Below are 22,637 nucleotides of genomic sequence, written 5' to 3' on the forward strand. Positions count from 1 at the left end.
CTGATAGAAACTCTCCTTTTTTCCCTCCTTGCAACAACTGGCAAATGCTTCAATTTGTAATGCTGCAATTCCTGGTAACTCTACCATATGGGAATGCCCCAACTCCTCCTCCCTGAGGTACCCATGGATATATGCATGCATGCAGATGCTCAGGGGCTGCCCATGAGCTGCAACCAAGCTGCAGCCTCTGCACAGAGCCAAACTCACCCGAGCTGCAGAAAGTGGCTTTGCAGAGAGGAGATCCTCAGGAGCGTGACGTACCTGTGGAGCTGTCCCTTGGTCACTGGAAGGGGAAGGAGGAGCGACACCTGCATTTATGGGGAGGGCCACGCTCGCTTTGCCAACAGCCCAGCCAACAAGCGTGCGAGACCTCGGGCTCCATGTGGCTTTTTTTTTTTTTTCCGTGGAAACAAAGGTCTGTTCAGTGTTTTTTTTTGTTTTGGTTTTTGTGTTTTTTTTAATAAATAAATAGCTCTTTCAATCGATGCCAGCAGAGAGTCGATGAACACTGATAGACGTCCCCAAGTTGTGATGCACCCCAGGTGGGGAAAAGACCACTTGCTGTGGGATGGGGCATGCACTCAGGCTTCTGCCACGGGGCCCTGTCCACGGGGACCCCATCGCGGCCCACGTGGGCCGCGATGGGGTCCCCGTGGACAGGGCCCCGTGGCCAACACATCCCTGCAGGTGACACTCGCAACCCCCCACGGCAGGACGCTGCAACGCCCCCACCCCGCCAACAGAGGGCGCTGCGGAGCAGGGCAGCACGCCTTCTCCGTCTTTTGGGCGCTGCGAGCACCCGTAGCGAAACGCTGTTTGTGCGCATGCGCATGCGCGTTCGCGGCTAGGCGAGCCGCGCTGGGAACCATGAGCGACATCCGGCACTCGTTGCTCCGGCGGGACGCGCTGAGCGCCGCCAAGGAGGTGCTCTATCACCTCGACATCTACTTCAGCAGCCAGCTGCAGAGCGCTCCGCTGCCCTTGGTCGATAAGGGCCCGGCCGAGCTGCTCGAGGAGTTCCTCTTCCAGGTCCCCAAGGAGCGCGGCGCGCCCCCCAAGGTGCAGTGAGGGCCGCGCTGTGGGGCGGTGCGGCGGGGTGAGGCCCTGTGGGCATGGCGGTCCTTCAGGGAGCGGTGTGGGGCATCGAGGCAGCCGTCGGTTCTTGCAAATCCCCGTTGCGTTTCGCAGCTTTGCTTCCGTTTCGTTGCAGAGGTTGAATTCGCTTCAGGAACTTCAGCTCCTTGAGATCATGTGCAATTATTTCCAAGAGCAGACCAAGGATTCGGTTCGGCAGATCATTTTCTCGGCGCTCTTCAGCCCTCAGGGGAACAAAGCGGATGACAACAGGATGGCTTTACTGGGAAAGCTGGTTTCCATGGCGGTGGCCGTGTGCAGAGTCCCTGTTCTGGAGTGTGCGGCCTTCTGGCTGCAGGTGTGACTTCTGGGTGAACAAATCAGTGCGGGGAGGAGCAGGTGGCTGTGCTGCAGTGGCTGAGCTGGGTGACCCCTAACGGTCGGTGGCAGCTGCTTGCAGCCAGCTCCTCTTCCATGGCTGTTTTAACCAGCAGCTGGCTGCTGCAGCTTCCATCACACAGCTCTGTGTTCGCATCCATCTTTTGCCCCAACACAGGGCAAAGCTTTTACTAGTCTATGTACAATGAGCTTTGGTAGAGGAGGGAATATATCCCAGGCACCAGAAAAACCTGTTGGTTGTTTTTGTCGTTTTTTTTGTTCTGACGTGAGGGTTGCACAGAACATATCCATGTTTAAATTTTTACTCCTCTCTCTGAGTGGGTCTTTTATGCACAGAGAGAGTGTGTGCTTTGATTCTGGGCAAAGTGAGCTGAAAGCCAGCTCTATAAAACTGTTGTTTTAAACTGCTTCTCATGGTGTGCTGCCTTCCATCCCTGCAGCGAACTCCTGCGGTGTACTGCGTGAGATTAGCCCGAGCCTTGGTTGATGACTATTGCAACCTGGTGCCAGGGTCCATCCAAACTCTGAAACAGATATTCAGTGCCAGTCCTCGCTTCTGCTGCCAGTTCATTACTGCAGTCACAGCTCTCTATGACCTCTCCTCAGGTAAATGTTTCCAGGCTTGCAATGTAAGAGGTATGGTATAATGCAACAAAATTTAACTCTTGCAAGCGTTAACTGCAGAAGTTCTAAAGATGCTTGTTACTATAGCACTATTGCCAGAAGCAGCTCAGGGCTGTGACCTCATCTGTCTCTGGGTGAGGAAAAAAGCGAGGAGTGACTGAAGGGAGAGTCTGTAATAGAGAAGCAGCTGGGTAACACCTGATAGTGGGCAGAGAAGGCCCTCAGTGATTGAGCAGCATTAGGAATGGGGGTATATCTACTTGGACTGGGCAATTTTTCTTCCTTATTGTGTCTTCTAGCCAGCAGATAGACTCAGATCTGTTTGTCAGTTAAATTCCTTCTGAAAAAGAAGAAACTTCACATTCACAATGTTTACAAGCTAGAGCTGAATTTCATTGAGTAGTGGTATAAAATACAGTGAACAGTGTACTTCCTTCGTGTGCCTTATATCAATATGTCCTGGCTCATGTTGATGTTGCTCAGAGACTAGAGACATGTATGTGTCTAAAATAAGATGGATTTATTTTTACTCAGTGAGACAATTTGTGTTAGGCTAACAAACAACCATACACTAAATGCCAACACTGCATGACATTCAAAAAAAAGTAAATGCTATTATGGATAAAGAGAGTGTTTTGTACATTCTTCTCAGTAGCTTGATGTTGATGAGAGATACAGGCTGTTAAAAGTATTTGGTAGAGCTCGTAGTGTATTTTTCCTTCAGTATTGTGTATGTATTTTGTGGAACCATGAGAAATCTCATCCGACTTTAAAACACATCAGAAAGAAAATGGCATGAGTTGTAGGAAGTACCTCTTTACTGTTATTGTTATTTAATTCCTTGATTTGTTTGAAATGTTGCTGATGCTATAAGGAAGGAAAGCTTGTTTTTCAAAGAGTGCTGTGTGTCTGGGCAGTCTCCATCGTGTTCTGAGAGCAAGATTTGATTACTTGAACAGCAGTGTGCCTGGAAAGTAACAAAAAAAAAAAGCTTTGCTCTGGCAAGGGTTAAATGTTGATGTTTGGAGGCGTCTTCAGAACAGAAACTGAAGTTAACAGCAGTATGGTTGTGTCACACAGGGGCAAAATTGTTTCTTGAAAAAACAGCAGACTTTGGGAGGTTCTGAAATGGCAATTGTGACAGTGCAGGGAGTGTGTATGTGTGTTGCTGTCCCATCCTCCTTACTGTGCAATGTCTTCCCTGTCTTCAGATGACCTCATCCCTCCTTCAGATCTGCTCGAGTTGATTGTTTCCTGGATCTTTGAAGACCCCCGCTTGATCCTCATCACCTTTCTGAACACTCCTATTGCAGCCAACCTGCCAATAGGGTTTTTAGAGCTCACGCCGCTGACGGGGCTGATCCGTTGGTGTGTGAAGGCCCCCTTGGCTTACAAAAGGAAGAAGAAAGCCTCTCTCTCAAATGGACACCCCCCCAGCAAGGTTGCCAAGGACTCGACTGAAGGAGATGATGGAGATTGCCATCAACTGTATTCAAAACTGCATCTCAGCGTTCTGCAGGTTCTTATGATGCTTCAGGGACACTTAACAGAGAAGAACCTTTATGGGCGCCTGGGGCTAATACCCTTTGATCACGTGGTTCCACTTGTGGAGGAAATTAACAGACTGTCTGATGAACTCAATCCTCTCAATGCATCCGAAGAGATTGAACTGGCTCTGGACAGGCTGGCTCAGGCTTTGCAAGTGGCCATGGCATCAGGAGCACTCCTGTGTACCCGAGGTAAGTGGTTGGTGGCGTTGCCAAAGAGCCTGGTGCTGGATTCTGTTCCTCCAGAATGTGGATGTCATGAGAGAGACATGGCCTTATCTTGCTGAGGCTCTTTGTTAGGGTCTTGATCCCCCTCTGAACTCTCACTGCTTTGAAAAACAGTTCTGGGCCCAGCCATGGGAGAGCAGAAGACAGATGTGTCACATGAAACCACAGTATTTGTCCCAGTGCACACTAAAAGCTTAATTTATTTTTCCACCAGCTTTGCAAACTTGCCGTGAAAGGCAAAAAATGATGCCCAGGAGCCCGAAAGAGCCCAGAGTTGTGCATGGCCAAGGTCTCTAGCAGAGACTCCAGCCTGTGGCTCTTCTTGTGTTTCTGATGAGAACAGTCTGGGCTGCCTTCAAACTGTCTCATGGAGTCAAGAGTACATCATGGTGTTGACAGTAGGAAGAAAGTATTGAAATGGTTTCGTATGGTGGAAATCTTATAGCTCACTAAAACTTCTGCAGTTTAAATAAAGGGGTTTTGAAGAACAGCATAAGCCTGATCTGAAATCCTAAACTGATGGGAAACTGCAGTGCTGACAGACATGCAGCTGAATGTCAGTCAAAGGTTGCTCCTTCACCAGGGGGACGAGGCACAGTATTGGCTCTGCATCTGTGAATGTGCAGCTTGCTTTAGCTGAGAGCGTGGGCAGAGCTTAATCCTGTCTGTGTAATAGCTTTCCAGGAAAGCTGTGTACTTCCCCATGCAGTCTGGGGTCAGGGATCACTTGTAGCTAGTTAAAAAGAACTGCTTAATTGTTTTTCAGTTTGTCTTCTCCTAGTTTACCTGCTGGAGGAGAGTCTGTGAAGTAGACTGCCATGAGGTTCATGTGTTGAACAAGGGATGAGAAAAGCAAGCTAAAACTGTTTCATCTGGAACTTCTGGGCCTTCAGTTCTTCAATGAGACTGTATTATGGTCTATTAATTTTAAGTTGAAGTTATTAAAGAAGCCTGTTGTTGTGGCTTTTGTCTGCCTTTCCTGTTTCCAAAGCCAGTTCTTTTCCTGGCCTTTGACTCAATGCCTTTGACATCATAAGCATAGTACTCACTGAGGAGTCACACCTTGTATTAGCTGTCTTAGTTACTTATTGATAGATGTGCTCCTGGAAGCCAGCTGAATCCCAGTTCTTGGCACTGTCTATCCAAATATCTTCTTGCCCAAACTGTTTTCAAATGCTTGAGCTCCTCTGTTATCCTGGAAGGTCTGCAGCATCTCATATTCTGAATGGCAGAGGCATAGTGGCTGTAAGTGTGGTGAGTTGGGACCTGCCATCTCCCTTGGCCACAGCATAGTGTTGCTGGTGGCAGGAGCTGCAGCTGGACTGTGTGGTCACAGCTGGACAGAGCTGTGTCAGGCCTGCTGTGTGTGCTGTGCTAAGGCTTGGGCTGCCTTCAGGTGAAGTTGTTTCCTGTGTGGTAGCATAGGTTCAGAGGAGAACATAGAATGAAATGTGAAGCACAGAAAGATGAGGTAATAACCCAAGAAAGAGAGAAACTTTTTTTCTCTCTTACGAATGTTATTGTATTGAGAATAAAATTCAGGATCTGTGGGGCTCTGGAGCTTTTCCAGTAACCTGACCTCCTTAGAAAGGAAAGCTGCTCTCATTTCTGCTTGACCCTTATTGTTATGTACTCTGTTCTCTTTCAGATGACTTGAGAACCGTGTGCTCCAGGCTACCACACAACAAGTAAGAGACCTTCCTGTACCTGAGACACATACTTGAGAGCTGTAGAGACAAAACCTCCTTTAAAAATTTGTACTTGCACTCTGGAAGCTGGCCTTCATTCAGGCATAGCTTAGTGTCAGGATAGGGATGATGGTTGTTTTCTCCTTGCAGGCTGACTTGAGGAGAGTTCTGGACTCCTACTATATAAATGTTTTTACTCAACCTGCATTAAACCAAATGAACAGAAGGGAAAACAAAATTACAGTGTGGAACCTGCCCCAAAGTTATCCCATTCTCAACTCCCCCATTATTTCACCCAAACTGGTGCTTAAGTGTTTCTCACCTCTTACCCTTAGCAAACTTCTGATCTTTTCTTATTAGTAGCTGAACGTGCTCAGAGGTAGAACTTCTGGCAAAGGCCTGATGGTGGCCACGCTGTGGGAAGCTGCACCCAACCTGGTGTTTCCTGTCTTGTTAACCTATGAGGATTGCAGGGAATAGAAGTACTCAAAAACAGTGTTGTTGCCTTTAGAGAAAATGACAGGTGTCATTTCTGCTTGCAGCAGTGTTTTTTAATCAAACCCCTTTTCAGCAGAAAGTGATGTCCGCATTCAGTCACAGTAAAAATGAGCTTGCTTTCAGCTAGTTTGCCTTCTCAAAGTAATGCAGCTTTCTGAACTTCTCTCTGCAGCCTCTTGCAGCTGGTCATCTCAGGTCCCGTACAGCAGCCGGCCCACAGCGCTCTGCCTCCAGGATTCTATCCCCACATCCACACTCCCCCTCTGGCCTACCCTGCTCACGCCGCTCACCCCGCACTCCCGGCGCACCCGGCTCACCCCGTACAGACGTTCATACCGGGCATGACGTTCCCATACAGACCTATCCGCTAACGTGCTCGGGCTGCAGAGGGTCACGGGGCTCCCCTTGGGCTGAGGAAGCCCTGCAGAGAAAAGTGACAGTCTCCAGAGCCGTGTTTTCCTCTTTGTTGGGAAGCTGGGCAGTGCGTGCAGGAGGGCTCCGCCTCCGGGGGCAGAGGAGTCTGCACAGGGAGGACAGCAGTTACTCTGAACGAGGGCTGCGGATGAAAGGGAAGGAGTGTGGAAAAAGGCAACCAACTCAAAGCCTCTGGAGCACGTGGTGATCTTTTTTATCCGCAGTATCTCTCAAACCACTGCGCTCAGTACGTCTCTCAGTAGGGTGTTTTTCAGTAGCCCCTGTATGTGTGGCGCACTGAGGGCAGCACAGTCGTGCTCTGGGCAGTGGGGCCAGATGGAAAGCCATACAATTTGTGTAAGAGTCCGCTCCTGCCTGCCCAGCTCTGTAAATGGTTGTATCTATAGCTGCAGAATGTGTACACTGTATATTTTTGGAACACAAATGTTTGCTTCAGGAGCACAAGGTAGAATAAAACAGCGCTTAAAGAAAAAGATCTTAAGGGAAACCGCTTAAAGCCACAAAACTATTTCACGCCTCTTATCTTTCAGCGGCGATCGGGTGCGCCCCGCTGGGAGGGGGAGCGGCTGCGGCCATGTGCGCATGCGCTACTTTAGCCGATCGCGTGACACCGGCAGCCAATGGGCAGGCGCGTTGTTGCGCGGTGCCCAAGGAAGGAAGGAAGGGCTCGCCCGCCGGTGTCCGCCGCGGCTCCGGTTCTTCGCCCGGCCCCGCCGTTACGGCATGCGTTGAGCGCCCGCACCGCCCGCCCCGTCCGCTGCTCGCCCGGCGGCCGCCGGCACTGCCCGGCACCGCCGCCCCTCCCAGGTGAGCTGTGGGGGTTTTGCTGCTGCGGGCCCGTTCCGGCGGCAGGACCGGGCCGGAGCTCTCTGCCACCCGGGACCTGAGGGGCTCCGCCGCCGGCGGGCTGCAGGCGGCTCGGGAGTTCACCTGGAGAAGGCTGTGGTGGGTCCTTCGCGTGGCCTCCCGGTGCCTAAAGGGAGCTTAGAAATGGGAGAGAGCGCGGCTTTACACGGGCAGATAGCGATAAGGCAAAGGAAAGGCTTTAAACTAAAAGAGGGGAGATTTAGGTGAGGTTTGAGGAGGAAATCCTTCACCCAGAGGATGGTGAGGCGCTGGCACCGCTGCCCAGAGGGCTGTGGGTGCCCTGTCCCTGGAAGTGCCCGAGGATGTGGAGAGGGGCCCTGGGCAGCCTGAGCTGAGGGGGCAGCCAGCCCATGGCAGAGCTGGAGCTGGGGGCTGTAAGGTCCTTCCCGACCCAACAGTTCTCTGAACTGCTGTGCTTATGCTTGTGGGCTCATGTTGTTTGAGCTTTTAAAGGGAATAAGTGAACTCTGCCCGAAGTAACTGCTGGCTGTGCCCTGTAGCTGGGCATGGCAACGCCACTCAAGAAAGGCATTTCCTGGTTCAGCTGAGGTCAGGCAGTGCTGCGGCTCTGCCTACATCCTGCTCCCTTGCTGGGCTGGCTCTAGGCTTGCCTTAGAGAGCTCAACCAGTAGCATGGCAGCTCTGCAGCGAAGCCAGCATAGCTGCTCCATCCTCCACAGCGGGGCTTTGCCTGGGAGGGTGTCCCAGCAGCACTGTGTACTGCTCTTCTGCTGCTCACGCATTGCCCCACTGCCATTTAACAGGTTGCACTGAGACAGCTCAGCCTCTGTGCCCTGCCCTATGCAAGCATTGTACCTGTCTGAATGTGCCTATGCTTTCAGCACAAAGCAAGCTATGTCTTGATTTACCATGTACATAGAGAGGCAGTTGCATGGATTTGCAGGATGTGTGGTGAGGTTTCTAGTTGCAGCTGATTAAGCTGATCTTTAGGCGTTGTTCCAAAGATGTCAGCAGCATTTCCTGCCCCTGGCAGTGGTGCAGATGCAGTTGATTCTGGGAGAAGTACTCAGCTGCCTGGTTCTTTGGGGTGCAGCCTGCCCTTCACAGTGGGGCCTGGTACCTGTGCTGTCCTTGTGGCAGGAATAGGTTGTCCATTTCTGCCTGCCAGGCCCAATTGTTGAAGGCACTGCTCCTCTCTGCATGCTCTCAGGGCTGCTGTGACCAGCACTGTTGGTGACACACTGTTGGTGACACTGTCGGTGAACTTGCTTGTCCAACTGCTGGCTGCACAGATACCTCCTGGGCCCTCTGATAGTAAGGTGTCTCTGGGGAATATAAGTTAAATTCAAGTGTGTGTGAAGTCATGATATGGATGTGGTCTTAGCATGGGGTTTGCTGTGTCCAGCTGTGAATCAAAGCATGTCTGGGACCACAAATGATTGTGATTACCATCTGTTTAAAATGGTTTGTTCAGCTGCTGAGCTGGAGCCTGGTTAGTCTGCTCTGTTGTGTTTTGCTTTGTTCTGTGCTGCAGCACCTTCCATGCTGGGCAGCTCAGCACCTCAGCGAGCTGCTGAGAACTGAAGGAATGTGCCTCAGTGCATGACCTTCATTGACAGATGTGTTAAAAGTTTGTAGCATGTGGAGGACTTGCTGGCTCTGACAAGATGCATGCTGTGCTTATCTTGTTCGTCTGTGCTTATCCTGATAACTGTCAGAATCCTGGTTTGCTGCTGAGCAGCCAACTGATGTTCTCAGGGAACTCTGAGCCAGCATGGTTGATGCAAATTGGAAATGTTTGCCTGTTTCTAGCTAGCATTCCTTGTTTATCTACCAACACGCTGACATTGGCTGCTGATGCATTGGTCTTTTGGCTATGGATGTATTCTTTGACCATAACAGCTTTGGATTTTACTATCCTGAAAATCTGTACCTTATCCCAAAGTACTATTGGCAAACTTTGGTGCCTATCTGTCCATCTGTTCTTCCCTCCCATTGTCATGGATCTGCTGAACAGATTACACCTGGGAGTGTCTTTCCCTTAAGAACTCGTGCTGGATTCATTTCCGCCCATTTAGTTTGGTTAGTCTGCCAGGGACGCTCCCTTTCACCTCTGCAACTCTTTTCCTCTTTAAAAGCCTTGATGGGGGGATGCCTCTGTTGCATTTTGGAACTGCCAGGTTGTGTCTTTTTTATATTTTTTTTAAGTAACTCACCTGAACGTATGAGTAAGCTGTAATAGATTTCTTAAAAGTGATGGTCTTTATTTAAAAGACGAAAACAAACCAAAAAAGCCAAAGCTCATGGCTCTGTCACAAGCTGATGCTGACGCTGGAGGTGCCCCTTACCCACCAGGGGCTGACTCAGCTGTGGCAGGCAGTGTGGCCACATTCCTGCTTTGTTCCCCTGGTGGTAGGTGACAAGCTGTTCAGCAAGAGCTCTGCCTCCTCTGGGCACTCCTCTACAAACTTTAAACACTCACGTCTTCAGCGTGGGGTGCTGCAATAAGACTCAGAGCTTTATGCCTTGCTTCCTGCTCCTCTTAGCAGGAGGGCAGGAGCTGCAGCTGCTTGGTTTTCCAGCATTAGTTTGTAAGCCTGTTTGGGATTTCTTGGTTTAAACTTCTTGCTGTGGGCTCATGCCACAACCATGCAGAAGAGACAGTGGTGCACTGAGCTGAGCGTGGGTGTCTCATGCTGGAAAACATCACTAAGAAAGGAAGAGGAAAGCAGCTGTGTTGGTGCATGTTGTAAGTACGTATCTCGGAGAGCAGTGAGTCTGGGAGCTTGTCCACCAGCTGGGGAAGGAGTATATTTTCAGTTGCTTTCAGTAGCCTCTGGAAGTTGGCTGTGAGGGGACACGTGCAGTGCCTCAGTTGGACAACAGCTCAGTAACAAGGACAATGTCTCATAATGGATGCAGGCTTGGAATTCCCTGTCCTGCATTGTGCTCTGTGCTGGATTCTGGCTCTTTGCATCACTACGTGCATCCTGTGTGCGGCTGTTTGTTCTAATTCTGGGGTGGCAGCAGGCCTGCATGCAGATGAGCTGGCTGGGGTTCCTGCTTCTGGGAGGAGCAGCTGTGCTGGATGCCCAGCTCAGTGCTCACACAGTGCTGGTTCTCCTCCTGTCACTCTCTGCTGGTGAACGTGCCCCTGCTGGGACCCTCTGCTTTCAGCTCCCGCAGTGCTGCTGTCACAAAGCAGATTTTCTCTTCTGTGTCTCAACGAGAGAAGCTTTAACAGCATAACCCTCCTAGCAGTTCTTATTCGTCGTTTCCCAGAGGAATGGCTCTATCTGGGGCAGGAGGAAGCTGTGCATTCTGCAGTGTGCTCTGGGGATACTCCGTGTGGTAACAGCCTGCATGAAATCACAGCTCCAGTGATGTATCCAGAGCTGCAGGGTGAGAGGACAGCCCCGAGAGCCACTTGTGGTTGCCAGGTTAGCTCAAAACGTGAGTGAGCAGAGGAGGGGGGATACACACGTAGACGGATTGCTCTGACAGTAAGTATAATGATTTCAGATATAACTGCTGCTTGCTCTGCAGGCAGAGTTGATTTTGTCCCCGTGCTGAGTGTCCTTTTGGGGTCTGTTTCACACTGTGGTCCTCCCTGGAAAAAAACACTGCAATTCTGGGAGTTTGGCTTTTGGACTTCAGTCTCCTGGCGAGTGAACTGCAGTCTGGGCACAGCGAAAGCAGAGTGCAGAGCCAGGGACAGAGTGCCAGGGCGTTTCCTACAGTGCCATCAGCAGAATGTGTGTGCTGAGGCAGACCTGGCTGAGTGGCACGGGGCAAGCCTGGAGGAGGGGGCTGACCTTCACTGAGGGTATGTGGGAAGTCGGGAGCTCAGCGTGTTTCAAATCCAGTCTTGGTTTCACTGCATTGAATAAAAGGAGCTCGATGACAGGCGTATCTGTGTGGGGCATTCCCTACGAGACCAGTAACCTAAAAATGCAGCAGGCTTGAAGTGAAATGCAGAAAGGAACTCTTTTTGGCTTGCTTGGAATTAGGCCTTTGGTTGTTTCACATCAAATGGTTTCATGTAAATCCAACCCCCGGTACAGGATGGTGCGAGGTGGAGGCACAGAGGCACGCATCCCACAGTGCTCACAGCCAGCAGCAGAGCCTGGGGCTGCTGCCATGCTCCTGCCCCACCTTAGAGCAGCACTTCACATTCCCTCTAGGCTTTGTCTCATCCAATTTGTTTGCAAGTGGGAGAAAGTGCCAGATGTGATTAAAAACTTTTCTTTCTCCCCTGGAAATCTTGTCTTGTGGGGCTCTGCAGACTGTCCCCACAGCCGTGCGAGGATTTGCTGCTGTGTTGGAAGCAGCCCTACAGGGGAGGGATCCAAGGAGAGGAACCCAGCTGTGCAGTGCTGTGCCTGCGTGTCCTCCAGGCTGCCAGCTGTCCTGCTTGTGCTGAGCAGACCGTCCACTCCTGGAAGTGAGGCAGCTCCAGCGTGAGGATTGATTTCTGAAGGCTGTGGCCTGGAAGAATACGTATGTGTGGTTCCAGTTAGCATTTCTGTAACTTCAGTCTTAATTTATCTTCAGTTTATTCTGCCAAGGAACTAGGTGGTTTTGTTTCTGGACAGTAATGTTTATATTTTGGATTTTGATGAGCTTCTCTGAATGGCAGTGGAAATCCAAACAAGAATTGGTAGAAGTGGCACTGTAAGGCTGTTCAGTGCTCACATCCAACTGATGTTTGCTGGATGCACAAAGCAGAAGTGTTGTTAGAACATGTCTGATAGCCCTAAAAAAGGGAGACCTCATTGGGTTGCTTCACCAGGCTGTGGAAGGCGTGAAATTACTTGAGGGATTTTCAAAAGCACCTATGTAATTTCTCACTGACTTGTAGTGTCAAGCTTTGCCTTGCATTTGAACATCTTAGAAATAGAGTGCTGATTCAGGGTGGTTACATTTCTCTCGAAATATGATGTTATGTAGAGTTTCTCACTTTATTTCTTATATCCAAGGGTTCTAGAAAGGAAGGAGAATTTCCTGCTCTGGAGAAAAGTCTGAGCTGAGATTTCTTTGCTGTGAATCGTCTCGTTCAAGGAACGAATGTGTCCCTTGAGCTGCTAGCTCAACTAAGCTCCGAGTGAGATGTGCACAGCAGGAGCTGGAGGCACTGGTGGCAGCAGTACACCAGTGCACACAGGGGGTTCATTGGGTGAGCAGTGGTAATTCAGAGTCCCAGGTATCTCTTGGGCTGATGTTGGAAGTGAAAGGCCCCTCTGCTTTTCAGGCAGGGCTGTGATATGCTGTTCTTCAGTTCGTTAAAGCTCGCTGATGCCAAATATTTATGGCATTGTTTTTAAATAGCAAGTGTGGAACTTACACTGTGCTTCAATTTTAAACAGGCTGTTTGGTCAGCTTATTTACTGAACGCTCTTGCTATTTCCACTCATCCCGTTGCCATTACTGCCAAATGTGATTGATCATTGCATGGCAGGTTCCTCTGCAGTCCCCCCATACATGAAACTGCTTTCTTCCATCAGGGTCTTTCATGTGATGTTTTGCTGAATTTATTTCAGTGAAGTGAGGTATGTGAATGCTCAGAGCCTTTATTCTTTCATGTTGTTTTCTTGAGATTCATTTTTATGTTAAGATCTGCAGTTTTTTGGTGGAAAGTGGAATTGAAGCTGGCTTTTTTCCCTTTGTACTTCTGATCTTTTGTTCTGAAAACAACAGCCAACCGAGCTGACTCTGAAAGTGATGCATAAAACGGAGCTTCCCTTGGCACAGTCACATCCTGTCAGCTCTTACATCAGAACTTGGCCAGCAAATGCAGATGAGATGTTATTTTCTCTGAAGTGTTTTGCTGCTCTAATTGTGCTGCTGTGATCTCAAGCTCTCCCTAATGGGGAAAGGAAAAGGCTTACAATTCAATACTGGTAGGAGCTATGATGGCTGCACTGCAGATGTACATTGTTACACACTGTGAATTAATTTCTGCCTTATATTACTGTCAGGTGCTTGATTAGAACCTCACTTTTCTGTGTGTTGGGAAAGCATGAGTCTTCTCTCTGGGCTGTTAGCTTTTGGATGTGCTGGCAAATTGCTTGGATGTTTCAGTCTCATCTGCTCCATATTCAGCTATTGTACTCCTTCCAGCTCCATCACGTGCAGCTCCAGCCTCGTGTCTGTTTTCCACGTTAACCATCCCCTCCCAGGCATAGTGGGGTTGAGCTTTTGGGAAGGTCTTTAGCAAGCTGAGGAAGACTGAAGTGGAATTTAGTTTGCCCTGCTGAAGAGGCTGGGTTATTGCTGCCTGAGGAGTAACTTCCTCAGGCTGGGTACGTGCACGCTTGTCTCCTGATGTTCCCTTGGTTCATTTCTGGCAAAGTGAAGTTATCAAGGAGCTGTTGCTGAAGGTGTTTGAGCCCAGCTGTCTCCAAAGGCTGGCACAGCAGGGGTGTGGGAGGACCACTGCTTTGGTGCCCAGCAGATTTTGCACAGCATTAGTGTCCTGTGCTGGTGCCTGGCCCTGTCCTGCACGTACAGGAGTGCTCTCATGTCTGGTGAAGGCAGGTTGAGGGTTTTGGCACAGGTTGTTACTTCCTCAGAAACCAGTTTCTGGGCATGTCCTTCTTATTAGCTGTTTCTTTGTGTGACTTGGCTTGTGTATTTTTCCCCTCTTGGCAGTGGTTGATGAATATTCAATTCTTAATTGCAAAGCAGGTGCTCTTCTTCCCTGCAGGTACCTGCTGCAACCTTTTCCAGCTTCTTGAGGGCTGTGTGCAAGCCAGACCTTGCATCACATGTTGCCAAGGCCCCCGGCTTGCAGCCAGCCTGCAGCCCAGAGAGGCCATGGGATGAGGAGGGAGCAGCAATTGCAGCCAGTTAGTGCTTCAGCAAGCAATGAGGCAACAGAAAATAATTACAAAACACTGCCACAGCTGATAATCAGCTCATGCATGAGGATTTGGAGTTCCTCTGTCATTAGTGTAAGTGGTGCCCCTCCCATGTCACTACCATTTGAGCACGGTTTATCTTGCAACTTTCTCTTCACTTCTCCCCACACGTGTGGGGAAGGCAGAAGCATTTTTGATCCAGTGCTGCCACGAATTGCAGTTGCCCTCTGTTCTCCCTGATTTGATAGAGATAGACCTACTGGATTATGCATAGTGCTTGCCTGGCCTGGAGAATATGATTGCCACTGTGAAAGAGCTGCAGTTCTTCCTAGGATCTTCATCAGAGAGGAACAGGTGATCCAAGAAAGCTGCCACACCAGCCTGGGAGTGTGGAGCTGGGGCTGGACCTGCTTGGGCTGGAGGAATAGCAGAGAAAGGCGTTTCCAAATCCTTAAGAGAACAATAGGCACGTGGTGCTGTGTGCTGTCAAAGCAGATGAAACCTGGATCGGTGAGGTCTCACCTGAGTACTGTGTTCAGTATTGGGCACCTTGGTACAGGTGAGGTGTTGGAGCAGGTCCAGAGAAGGGCAGCAAGGCTGGGGAAGGGTCTGGAGAATGTGCCCTGTGAGGAGTGACTGAGGAAACTGGGGCTGTTTGGTCTGGGGAAGAGGAGGCTGAGGAGACACCTTACTGCTCTCTTCCAATACCTGAAAGGTGATTGCAGTGAGCGGGTGACAGTGACAGGATGAGGGGACATGGCCTCAGGTTGTGCCAGGGGAGGTTTAGGTTGGATATCAGGAAACGCCTCTCTGCAGAAATGGTCTTTAAGCACTGGAATGGGAGGTGCTTGAGTCATCATCCCTGGATGTGTCTGAAAACCATCTGGATGTGGTGCTCGTGTTGTGATTTAGCAGCGGGTTGTTAGAGGTAGGGCAGTACGGTCAGGTTGCTGTTGGACTCGATGATCTTGAAGGCCATTTCCAACCTGTGACTCCCCAGACTTGATGTCATCTGCAGACACCTCCCTGAGCTCCACCGTTCCTCACGTGCTTTCTTTCCTTGCAGGTGTGAATGACAGAGGAGGTGCCCCCCGCACTCACCGACGTCAGCCTGCGTCTGCTGTGCCACGATGACATAGACGCGGTGAAGCAGCTCTGCGGCGACTGGTTCCCCATAGAGTACGTGGCTGCAGGAGCCTGGGACCGGCAGGAGTCTGCGTTCTGAGGGCTGGCACTGAGCTCCTGTGCACTGTACTGCTGCCACGAGTGCTTTGCCATCAGTGGTGCTCGTGCAGAAGGCAGTAGGAGGCGGCAGAGGGCGATGGACACCCTCTTGGCTTTCCTTTGTTGAAGGCAGACCTCTGGGGAGAGTAAACTTGTGCAGAACTCACGTCTGAGGCCTCACCTTTTTGTTGTGTTTGTTTTGTTAAAAATATTCTTGCTTCTCTGCTCTCTGTTAGCATGAGCGACCTTGTGTTAGTGTCTCCTGTAGGTCTGTTGGAAGGCTGTCCTGTGCTTTGAGCACTGGGTCACTTCCCCACACAGTAAATGCTGTGTCTGCACAAGCACAGGGCTAAGTTTTCTGGGGGACAACTTTCTGACTCAAACTACAGCTTTAGGCTTTAAAGATTTTCTTTTTTTTTTTTTCCTTTTGAGAAGGTCTATAGAGGATTTGAGTAAGCTCTAATCAAGGGCACAGACAGCAAACCAGCAAAAATGCTCATGGAGTTTAGAATTTGGACCTTCACTTCAAGTGGGAGGCATGCTGAATTCTCCTGGGCCTAAATGAGTGTATGCAGGTTTCCCTGTGGTGGCATGGAGCAGGAGGGCAGCTGGGGGCTGCTGAAGTGGTATTATTTTGGTGCATATTGGTACAAAAGAATATCTTTTTTCTTCCCTCCAGGTACCCTGACTCATGGTACCGAGATATCACTTCCAACAAGAAGTTCTTTTCCCTCGCAGCCACATACAGAGGCTCCATCGTGGGAATGATAGTGGCAGAGATCAAGAGCAGAACAAAGGTGCATAAAGAGGTAGGAAATCTGAGCTTCAGTGTGAGATACTCTGCTTCTTGCTGTGACTCACTGGGATGGAGCTGTTCGGGGGATTTTTCCCAACTCCACCTGTGCTGATTTCCAGCTAACGAAACCTGAGGGGTTTGAACAGACTATCTGCTATCAGACTAACTACTGGTAGCAAGTTTGCTGCCTGATGTGCTGTGAAGAAAAACCAGATAATGTTGCTGTGGTCTAAAAACCTTTCATCTCAGTGTGCCAAGCCACTGCTGGCGGATGAAGTTTGTGCAGCCAAGGGATAGTGGAACTGCTCCTCTCTTACATAAAGAGTGAACTTCCTGAGCTGTGCTGAGTGAGTCACTCCTGAGAGCTTCCTGCAGCAGCTACAGCATCCTTCATTTCCCAGTCACTTCTCAAGCACAAAGCAGAGGTGGCTGACCTGCAGGAAGCTCGGGCCTCAGGGTGGCTGAGCTTGGAGGCCTGGAGAGGCAGTGCAGTGTGATCAGAGGGGGAAGAAGAGTGAGGTAAGAGATCCCCAGGCTAGTGTAGGGAGAGCAACATAGGTAAACATATTAAAAACAAAGTGAAGGAAACGCAGAGGGCGTAACTCCTGAGAGGCCATCAGCATTGTGATAGCGTGGGACAGTTAGTAACACTTGGAGGAGCCAAGAGCACTGAGGGGCCTTGGTCTCTTCACTCTAGCTGAATTCAGCCCAGAGTTAGTCAAAGTCAAATTGTGTCTTCAGCGACTGACAGAAGGCTCTTGTTCTAACCAAACAGAAAGCCAGGACTTCTTTAGATGCCGTTCCAGACAGCTGGGCCTGTAGAGTGTGTCCTTGTCCTCATCAGCAGTGCAGAGCTCTCCAGCTGATACGCAGCCCTGACTGAGCATGCAGGCAATAAAGGCTATTGCTGCTCAACTACAGGGGGCTGTCTGATCCAGGCTCTGATGTGTACCTGCAGAATTGGCAGCGTGAGTCCTTCGTGGTGAAATGTTGTGATTTGTGTTTTGTGACTGGAAAGGTGACAGAAAACTAGGAGTTCCCTCTAGGGGACCGTGTTCCTTTCATGTTTTCCCACTGTTCAGTGAAGATTCCTGCTTTTTTTTTCAGGTGTACAGGATTCTTGCTTTCTCCTCTGCCTTCCCAGGTACCTTACTAAATAACTTGTCCTATCTCTACTCAGGATGGAGACATCCTAGCCTCCAATTTTCCTTTGGACACTCAAGTTGCTTACATCCTAAGTCTTGGAGTGGTGAAGGAGTTCAGGAAGCACGGAATTGGTAAGTTGCTGCTAAGTGATAATTCTGTTGCTGTCTTGCTTGCTACGTGTGGCTGGTGGGCATGGGTGGTAAAGCTGCACCACTTCACTCCTTTCAAGAAAACCTTCTCTGGGATAAAACCTTCTCTGGGATTTATCCCAGCAGTCGAAGTGGTGCTCTCACAATCCGCTTTGTGTTGCTCACCTGGCTTTTAAACTTACAACTCAGACCAAGAGAAGAAGTGTTTAGAGAAAGCTGAAGGAAGCTGGAAGAGGAGTATAACTCAGACCTGACTTAACCTGACACGTACCTGTAAACTCTGAGTCCCTGCTGCAGCACACAGCAGTTTTGCAGCCATTTGGAAATGTTTGGAGTCAGAAGGGCTCATCTCCATTCAGAGCAGGATGTAGTTTGTCATCAATACGTGCCCTTCTGGTGCAATTTCAAGCATGGTCTGCATCTTTGATCTGCATCTTTGATCTGCCAAAGGAGGTGGGCTTGGCAGCATGACTCACTGTTGCACATCTAGAGTCTCTTCAGTGGATACAGCTATTGACTGTGTCTCCCTTCTCCTCTCCTTTAGAAAGGCAAAAAATGATATGATGCATAAAGACCTCAGTAGGAGGGCTGTATTTAAAACTTACATTGAAATGCTACTTCAGATAGATTTTCTGTACAAAGAGGAAAATGCTTACACAGAACGATGCTCAGATAAGATGGTAAAGGGGTGTTCTGTAAAACTGGGGCTGTTTGAGTGCCCTTTCAGTTTCCAAATCTCCATTCCTTTCAGCTCTGCGTTGCTGGATTTTTCTCCTTACAGTATCAGTATGTCCTGTATCCGTTAAATCCAGACACCACATCCAAACCTTTGCACTTGTATCTGTAGGAAAAAGCCTTAAGGAGCTGCTGCTGCTTTTGCTGAGACCTTTCCCTTTCCAAAAGTTTTTCTGCTCGTGTTCGAAGCTTCAGTTTTTCATGCAGGAGGTTTTTCACCTCTGGTACGTTTTTAAAGCACTAAAGCTCTGATTTTCTCTGACAGACATTAGAGGCTTTTGGTTTCTGGTTCTCTGCTCTTCTTAAACTGGAATGCAGTTGGCTTACTGTGAGCTGTGAGTGGCATATCTGATAACAAAATTAAACTGCTCTCCCGTTGAGGTCTCTGTGTCTTTTTGTGCTTGGCTAATACATATTCTTAGTAAGTCTCAAGTAACTGAGGAGTCAGTGCTGATGACTTCTGCTCTGAAACCCTGCAGGCCCTGCTGAAACTCAGCTGTGCCCTGGGGATTGTGCAAGAGCACGTTTCATCCCTGGGTTTGGATTAGCTAAACTATTTCTTTAGTCTGCTGTTAGTGCAACCACTGGAAGGAGTTAGTCGTGCAGGTTCTGCTGGCTCCTTCCGTGGTGAGGTGGCTTGGATGAACCTCCAGCTCCCATCTGCCGGGGCTGCAGTGTCCTCTGTGCCCTTCTCTGGTTTCCCTCTGCTCCCATTTCCTTGTGGCTGAGTGAGACTACGGCTCTCCCTTCTTCTGAGAAGAGAGCTTAAATCCTACCAGTTCTTTTCTCTCAGTTCCACGCACTCAACGCAGTAATCTGCGTGTCAGGTCCTGCTGGCTGCTGCTTTAAATCCTATAAAATAAACAAACTGATGGAACTGATACTGCTGGAAATGACTCAGTGGCCTTATGCAAAGCTGGGTGCTGCGTGGTGGGGATGGGTGCTGCTGGCAGCCCTGCCTTCCTGGTTACTGAATCAGGAGGGTTTGTCTTTATCAGTCTGTTCTGTGAAACCACACTCAGAGGTGAGACGAGGTTGCCATTAAAACCTTTAAGTGCTGCTCTGTTGGACGTCCTCATGCCACTTTGGGGAGTGAGATTTGAGCTCTTACACGCGTGCAGCAGTTGCTGCATAGCTGCTGGGTGCCCTGCAGGGCAGTGCTGGCCCTAAGGGATGCAGATGCACTGCCTGATTCTGCTCTGTCTTCCTTCAACAGGTTCGCTCCTGCTGGAAAGTTTAAAAGACCATATATCAACGACTGCCCAGGATCACTGCAAAGCCATCTACCTGCACGTCCTCACCACTAACAACACAGCAATAAACTTCTATGAAAACAGAGACTTTAAACAGCACCACTATCTTCCCTATTACTATTCCATAAGAGGGGTCCTCAAAGATGGCTTTACCTACGTTCTGTACATCAACGGTGGACACCCACCCTGGACGATCTTATATCCTTTAAGTTCAGCCTCATTTCCTGCAGTGCATGCTAAGCAGACACCAGACCATGTTTGGAGCTAAAAATAGCAATGCAGCCAAGTGTGGCCTGGCTGTGTCTGGAGTCTGATGCCTGCTCGGATGTGAGCTTAATTGGACTGGTTTCCCTGCAGCAGAAACCACAGCTTTGCCTTGCGTGGTGCAGCCTTTGGCCAGCAGTGTGCCAGAAAAGCCACAGTGAGCCTGGCCTGGCCTGGGTCTCAGCAGGCTGCTCTCACACTGAATTACTGGGAGTTTGTGTCAGGTCGCTGGGTCCTGGTAGTCTCAGGTGTAGCTGATCTCCCCAGGCAGGTGGGTGGATTGCTGCCCCTGCAGTAAATTGCTGTGGAGTGACAAGGAAGCTCGCAGCTGCTTAGGTGGAGTGTTTTCCAATCAGGTTGTAGCCAAGCTGAAGTTGTAACGGTATAGATGATCTTAGGGGCCTTTTCCAACCTCACTGATGCTGCAGCTCTGTTCCCAGATTGTCTTCTTTTGTGGAGCAGGTTCTACCTGCTTGTGGCAGGAAGGAGCAGTCACGTAATGCGAGGAGCTGAGCAGAGCAACCCTCACTGTGTCAGAAGGTCTCTGTAGCAATTCCACTGGGCATTTCAGGTTATTTCTTAAGTTAAATTGTCACTGTCCTTAACAGATGGCCACTGACTACCTGCAGCACATTGGATCGACGCTAGCCAGCCTAAGCCCGTGTTCCATTCCCCAGAGGATATACCGACAAGCCCAGAGCCTTCTCTGCAGCCTTCTGCCATGGTCTGGTATTTCTGCCAAGAGTGGCATCGAGTACAGCCGGACGATGTGACCCCATCAGCTGCACGCAGCACAGAGGTATGTGCCCGAGGGTGGGCCCGGATCTGTCTGGGCAGCCAGGAGCATGCAGGAGCTCCCTCCTGCGTGAGGTGTGTGAAGCATGGCTGTGCTCCAGCTGCCAAACTCCAGCTTTCATGCGAAGGGAGTTTGAACACCAGTCTTGTTGATGTGGGCTCGGAGCTTTAGAGCAGATTCAGCTTGTCCCTGCTGCCCATGGCCTTTTTCCTGGCTGTTAGACCAGCTCTGGGGGATGGAGTATCTGAGCCTCCATTTTCCCAGCGGTCCGAGTGCAGGAACTGAGAGCCAGCGTGCAGTGACCCGACTCCATTCTACGGAGCAGTGATCTCGGTACGCTTGGAGACCCGTTAACAAGTGTTGTCCCTAAGACAGCTGCCCTCTGCATCTTTCCTTAGGGATCGTTCTTCCTTTCATCTCCTGAACCATCTGGCTCTGCACTGATTCCAGTGATGATGGCTCTTGGTCGGTGACCCACCCCTTGGGAAGGACTCCTTGTTCCACAGATCGACCAAGATTTCACTTCACCCTGGACGCGCTGCAGCCCTCACTGCGTGTGCTGGAGCACTCCTGGGGGGCCGGGCTGCCCCGGGGCAGCTGGCTCAGGGCTTCGTGTCACCGGTCTGTGAGCATGTCACACTGTCCCTGCCACTTCCCTCGCCTGCGGATGGTTTGCTTGTCCGTGGTGTGGAGGGGTTCAGTTGCTGCTTCCACGCCACAGCTGCTGAAAGCAGTGTGAGCTCAGTGAACGTGCACTGAGTGGTACCCTGGGAAGGGGGGAGCTGGATGGCCGCGTCCTGCCCCGCTCCGAGTGCAGGTAGGGCGCCCGCCCTGGGGATGCAAAAAGAGGTCCCTAATCCAGGATGCAGCAATTAGGAGGCAGGGAATTAAATTGCTATTTCATAGTGAAATATATATTATACCGCATAGATCTTCTTGCCTCTGTCCAAGCTGGAACAGAGCAGGGGAGGGCATGGGGCTGTGGGACCACTGTGGTAGGCAGAGCCCTCCCCCTCTCCTGCACGCATTCTCCCTTGGCACTGGGGCTGCACGCTTGCAGGATCTTTCGGGAAGAGCACTGCACACAGATCACTGCAGCTCTTTGTTGCAGAGAAGCCCCCAGCTGCTTGCTGACTCCAGGCCACGCTGTCAGCACTGGGCCTGGCTCAGGGGCTGTGCTCCCAGCACCGGGCAGGGCGAGCCCTGAGGCTGCTGTGTGCTGCAGCTGCTCTGTGCTCCCTGCCCCTGGGGGCGAGTGCTTCACTCCTATGCTGGAGTCTGCAGCTGCACCGGTGGTGCAGGGAGCACCGCTCCCCTCCGTGTTCCCACTGCATCCTCCGCCCTGATGAAGGCTTCCTGCACTCCTCACTCTGCTCCTCCTCCCACTCTCTCATGTCCATTGTGCGCAGGTGTGCGTGTGCAGGGCCAGCTGTGGGGGCAGGGGTGGGCAGGGAGTGGGGGTGAGCTGTAGGCTGGGTCAGGTTTAGACCTGACGGAACAAACACGGTAGGAGCTTGCAGCCCTGATAGCACACGAAGTCATTTCAGCGTTTGTAAGCCCCTGAGGTGAGAATGAAACAATGAAAGTGTGTGGAGGAGAACTCAGTGCGCGGTGCAGCGCCGCTTCGTGTGAACAGAGGCTCAGGGCTGCGGGCACTGAGGCTGCAGTGTTTCCCCTGACTGCAGGACGTGTTTCAGTCTGGCAGCTACTTTATTTGGGGGAAGCAGAGGTGGTTCAAGCTCCTGCTCTTTTGTGCAATGAGAGCAGGGCTGGCTCCCCGCGTGGCTGACAGGGGAAAGAAAGAAAAGAGTTTCTGCCTGCCAGAGTGCAGCACAGGGAGCTGCAGGGGGAGCCAGGGCTGGCACACAGCTCAGGAGGCTGCACAGCCGCTCCCTGCAGGGAGCCCTGCACACACAGCCCAGCAGTGAGCACAGCACGGTGCAGCTGCACGCAGAACAGAGTGGAGCAGCACGACTCGAGGCCAAACAGCGGCATGGGGGGGTTCCCTGTGTGCACTCAGCCCCGCCGTGCACGTAGGGAGTCCTGCACCAGGCACCCACTGCCACAGCTCGTGGGGGGGGGGCAGTGCTAAG

The 22,637-nt window shown here is 50.7% G+C and overlaps 2 protein-coding genes across 3 annotated transcripts; both read left to right on the top strand.

The window, feature by feature from the left end:
• Nucleotides 1–866: 866 nt before the first annotated feature.
• Nucleotides 867–6,609, top strand: INTS15 (integrator complex subunit 15). Its single transcript, XM_065733022.1, has 6 exons — nucleotides 867–1,059; nucleotides 1,211–1,432; nucleotides 1,914–2,079; nucleotides 3,309–3,836; nucleotides 5,521–5,560; nucleotides 6,231–6,609. Exons 1-6 carry the CDS (start codon nucleotides 868–870, stop codon nucleotides 6,427–6,429), a joined length of 1,347 nt encoding a protein of 448 aa, XP_065589094.1. The 5' UTR covers nucleotide 867; the 3' UTR covers nucleotides 6,430–6,609.
• A 538-nt stretch (nucleotides 6,610–7,147) lies between these two features.
• NAA60 (N-alpha-acetyltransferase 60, NatF catalytic subunit) lies at nucleotides 7,148–21,017 on the top strand. 2 transcript variants are annotated; one of them, XM_065732402.1, is made up of 7 exons: nucleotides 7,148–7,300; nucleotides 15,248–15,360; nucleotides 16,085–16,214; nucleotides 17,382–17,478; nucleotides 19,448–19,682; nucleotides 20,365–20,547; nucleotides 20,943–21,017. In XM_065732402.1, the coding sequence occupies exons 2-6, from the start codon at nucleotides 15,254–15,256 to the stop codon at nucleotides 20,519–20,521; spliced, it is 726 nt and encodes a 241-aa protein (XP_065588474.1). In that variant the 5' UTR covers nucleotides 7,148–7,300; nucleotides 15,248–15,253; the 3' UTR covers nucleotides 20,522–20,547; nucleotides 20,943–21,017. The 2 variants fall into 2 exon arrangements, with proteins under 2 accessions (XP_065588474.1, XP_065588475.1); XM_065732403.1 differs by lacking the exon at nucleotides 7,148–7,300 and adding an exon at nucleotides 10,583–10,824.
• Nucleotides 21,018–22,637: the final 1,620 nt, after the last annotated feature.

Source organism: Cyrtonyx montezumae, unplaced genomic scaffold (assembly GCF_038088225.1).
Source record: "Cyrtonyx montezumae isolate F1298 unplaced genomic scaffold, pur_monq_1.0 scaffold_16, whole genome shotgun sequence".
NCBI classification, from domain to species: Eukaryota; Metazoa; Chordata; class Aves; order Galliformes; family Odontophoridae; genus Cyrtonyx; species Cyrtonyx montezumae.